The 3,088-nt window shown below is 53.8% G+C and overlaps 1 protein-coding gene across 1 annotated transcript; it reads left to right on the top strand.

Moving 5' to 3' along the window:
* Positions 1-6: 6 nt before the first annotated feature.
* On the top strand, positions 7-3,085 carry LOC111673612 (7SK snRNA methylphosphate capping enzyme-like; the record flags this gene model as incomplete). Its single annotated transcript, XM_023431433.2, has 6 exons — positions 7-390; positions 461-741; positions 1,090-1,387; positions 1,471-2,053; positions 2,161-2,373; positions 2,471-3,085. Coding segments are annotated over exons 1-6 (2,364 nt in total), but the record flags the coding sequence as incomplete, so codon positions are not given.
* Positions 3,086-3,088: the final 3 nt, after the last annotated feature.

Here is a 3,088-nt window from a genome sequence, read left to right as displayed (position 1 = left end):
GTCCACAGGTGGAAGTATGATCAGGATGTCATTGGACAAAGAGACTGTCCTCCCTCACGAGGCGCCCATAAAAACCAGCCCCGCCTTCCCTGCCACCGTCAGCCTATCAGAGCAGCCGCAGCTGGCTAAGACACGCCCCCTCTGTCCTAAAAATGGCCTCCAGCCTCCCGGCAACAGCCAGCCCCCCCTCACCGCCCCCCCTCCCCCTGCTCAGCGAATCGGAAAGAGGCGTTACTCCATGGGCATCGGCTTCAAGGGGCTGGCCAAGCGCCGTCGCCGTGCCAACAGTGACAGCCAATCAGAGCCTGTGCTGCCGAGTCACTTCCTGTTGGGCGGGAACATCTTCGACCCTCTGAACCTCAACTCTCTATTGGATGAGGAAGTGAACAGGTAAGACTCATTTGTTTATGTTAATGTTTTTTAATTCCTAAACATTAAACTCCTCCCCTTTCCTCCTCAGAACAACCAATCAGGAGACACCACAGTGCTCGCCCCTGCCGTCCAGGGGCGGAGACCCAGTAGAGATCCTGGTCCCCCGTGACATCACCGACCCCCTGAACCTGAAGGGAGGCGCAGGGGACAGGGAAGGGGGAGGCACAGTCCTGCTGTCCCCCCTGAAGTCCAGGAGGAGACACAGGAACAGACACCATGGAGGAGGAGGAGGAGGAGGAGGTGGGGGAGGTGAAGAAGAGAGGGAGGTGCTGCCAGCTCGACTGTTTCCCTCCACAGCTGGACTGACAGGTGAGACCACAACACCTGGATCTTTACTGACATCTAGTGGACGCTTCAGGGACACACAGCTGTAAACAGTCTCCAGAGAGTGATTCAGGTCCGATCAGCTCCATGATCAGACCTGAATCATCAATATTATCAATGCATGATGTTTTCATGTTTCTGTTAGCTCGTGGGCAGTGTGTCTGTTAGTAACAGTTTAATGTGTTAATAACTTGTTAATATCGTGTTAATAACCTGTATGTTGTGTTTGCAGTTCTTCTGTGGACCAGAGAGGGCGGTGTTTCTGTTAATAACAGTTTAATGTGTTAATAACTTGTTAATATCGTGTTAATAACCTGTATGTTGTGTTTGCAGTTCCTCTGTTGACCAGAGAGGGCTCTGTTTCTGCGTCTCCTCTTCCCTGTGAACTCAACACAGCTATCACCTGTCGAGACGATGTAGCCCCACCCCCCATACTCCCCAGGAGGCACACCCACCCTCCGCCGGGCCACGCCCACAAACCCGGCAGCCAGGGTGACGGTCGCCAACGCAGACGGCGACGTACCACCTCGACACGGTTGGCAGATGTTGCTGCAAACTTTGTCACTGTGACAACCACGGCACCGACAACCAAATTCCAGACGCCGCTGGTGGGAGGGGCTAAAGCTTGCAGGTGAGTGTTACACCAGAAGTGAATTCAAACGCTGTGATGTGATTGGGCGCCCGGTCACATGACCTCTGTTCTGCATCCTGTAGGTGTGGAGGACCTCAGTCTGGCCTTAGTCAGCCACCAGAGAAGAAGAAGGACAAACACCGCTACCAGTACGGCAACCACAGCCGTTACTATGGCTATCATGGTTTCTATGGTGATGGGTGGGAGGGGCGGGTGGGTGCGGAGGACGATCTGCGGCTCCGCCTCCTGGAAGCGGAGTGGTTCAGAGACAAGAGGGTGCTGGACGTGGGATGTGGCGCTGGTCACATGACACTGAGTGTTGCCCGGATGTTTGAACCCGCCCACATCCTGGGGGTGGAGCTAGACAGACGATTGGTCCACGCCGCCAAGCAGAACATCAGGCACTTCCTGTCACATGACCTGGTGGTGGAGGAGAGGAAGAGGAGGACAACAGTCCCCTCCTCTTCTATAAGTAAAGGAGAGGAGGAGGTGAAGAGGGAGGAAGAGGAGGAGGTGATGGAGGAGTTCCAACAGGCTCTGTCCCTCCTCTCCTTCCCCTCGTCATTCAGGCTGAGTCGGGGTCCTCTCTCTGCTCCTCCTCTGCTCCTCCCTCCCCCCTCCTCCACCTCCTCCTCCAGGTTCCCCAACAACATCACCTTCGTCCAGGTGAGTATCAGTCCGACACAGTCCAGGTGAAATTATTTACATTATTGATATAATGATATTATTATATCATTACTCTGCTGACATCACAGCTGTGACTCCTCCCACAGGGCGACTACGTGTCAGAGCGGGAGGCGTGGCCTGGGCAGGGTCAGTATGATGTCATCATGTGTCTGGGCGTGACCAAATGGGTGCAGCTGCAGGCAGGTGACGGGGGCGTGGTCAGACTGTTCAAACGAGCCTATCAGAGCCTGTCACCGGGCGGGTTATTCATCCTGGAGCCGCAGCTGTGGAGTAGCTACAGCCACAGCAAGAGGGCCTCGGTAACACACACACACACACACACACACACACACACACTCACACACACACACACACACCTGATTTAAAGGGATATCCTGCTACATTTGTGTTTCCTAGGAGACGACATATCGTAACTACAGGAGTGTGAGGATGAGACCTGAACTGTTCACCTCCTACCTGACTGACAGTGTGGGCTTCACCTGCTACAGACTGCTCACACACACAGGTACATACACACACACACACGCACACAGGTACACGTGCGCGCGCGCACACAGGTACATACACACACACACACAGGTACACGTGCACGCGCACACACAGGTACATACACAAACACACATACACTCACACACATGTACACACACACGGGTACATACACACACACACAGGTACACACACACACACACACAGGTACACGTGCGCGCGCACACACAGGTACATACACAAACACACATACACTCACACACATGTACACACACACAGGTACATACACACACACACAGGTACATACACAAACACACATACACTCACACACATATACACACACACGGGTACATACACACACACACACACAGGTACATACACACACACACACACAGGTACACGTGCGCGCGCACACACACACACAGGTACATACACACGCGTACACTCACACACAGGTACACACACACACACACACACAGGTACACACACACAGGTACACACACACACACACACACACACACAGATGTA

The sequence above is a fragment of the Seriola lalandi genome, unplaced genomic scaffold, assembly GCF_002814215.2.
Source record: "Seriola lalandi dorsalis isolate HSWRI2012SDOR001 ecotype SW California unplaced genomic scaffold, Sedor1 jcf7180002054922, whole genome shotgun sequence".
Lineage (NCBI taxonomy): Eukaryota > Metazoa > Chordata > Actinopteri > Carangiformes > Carangidae > Seriola > Seriola lalandi.
This window is presented reverse-complemented; position numbering and strand designations above follow the sequence as displayed.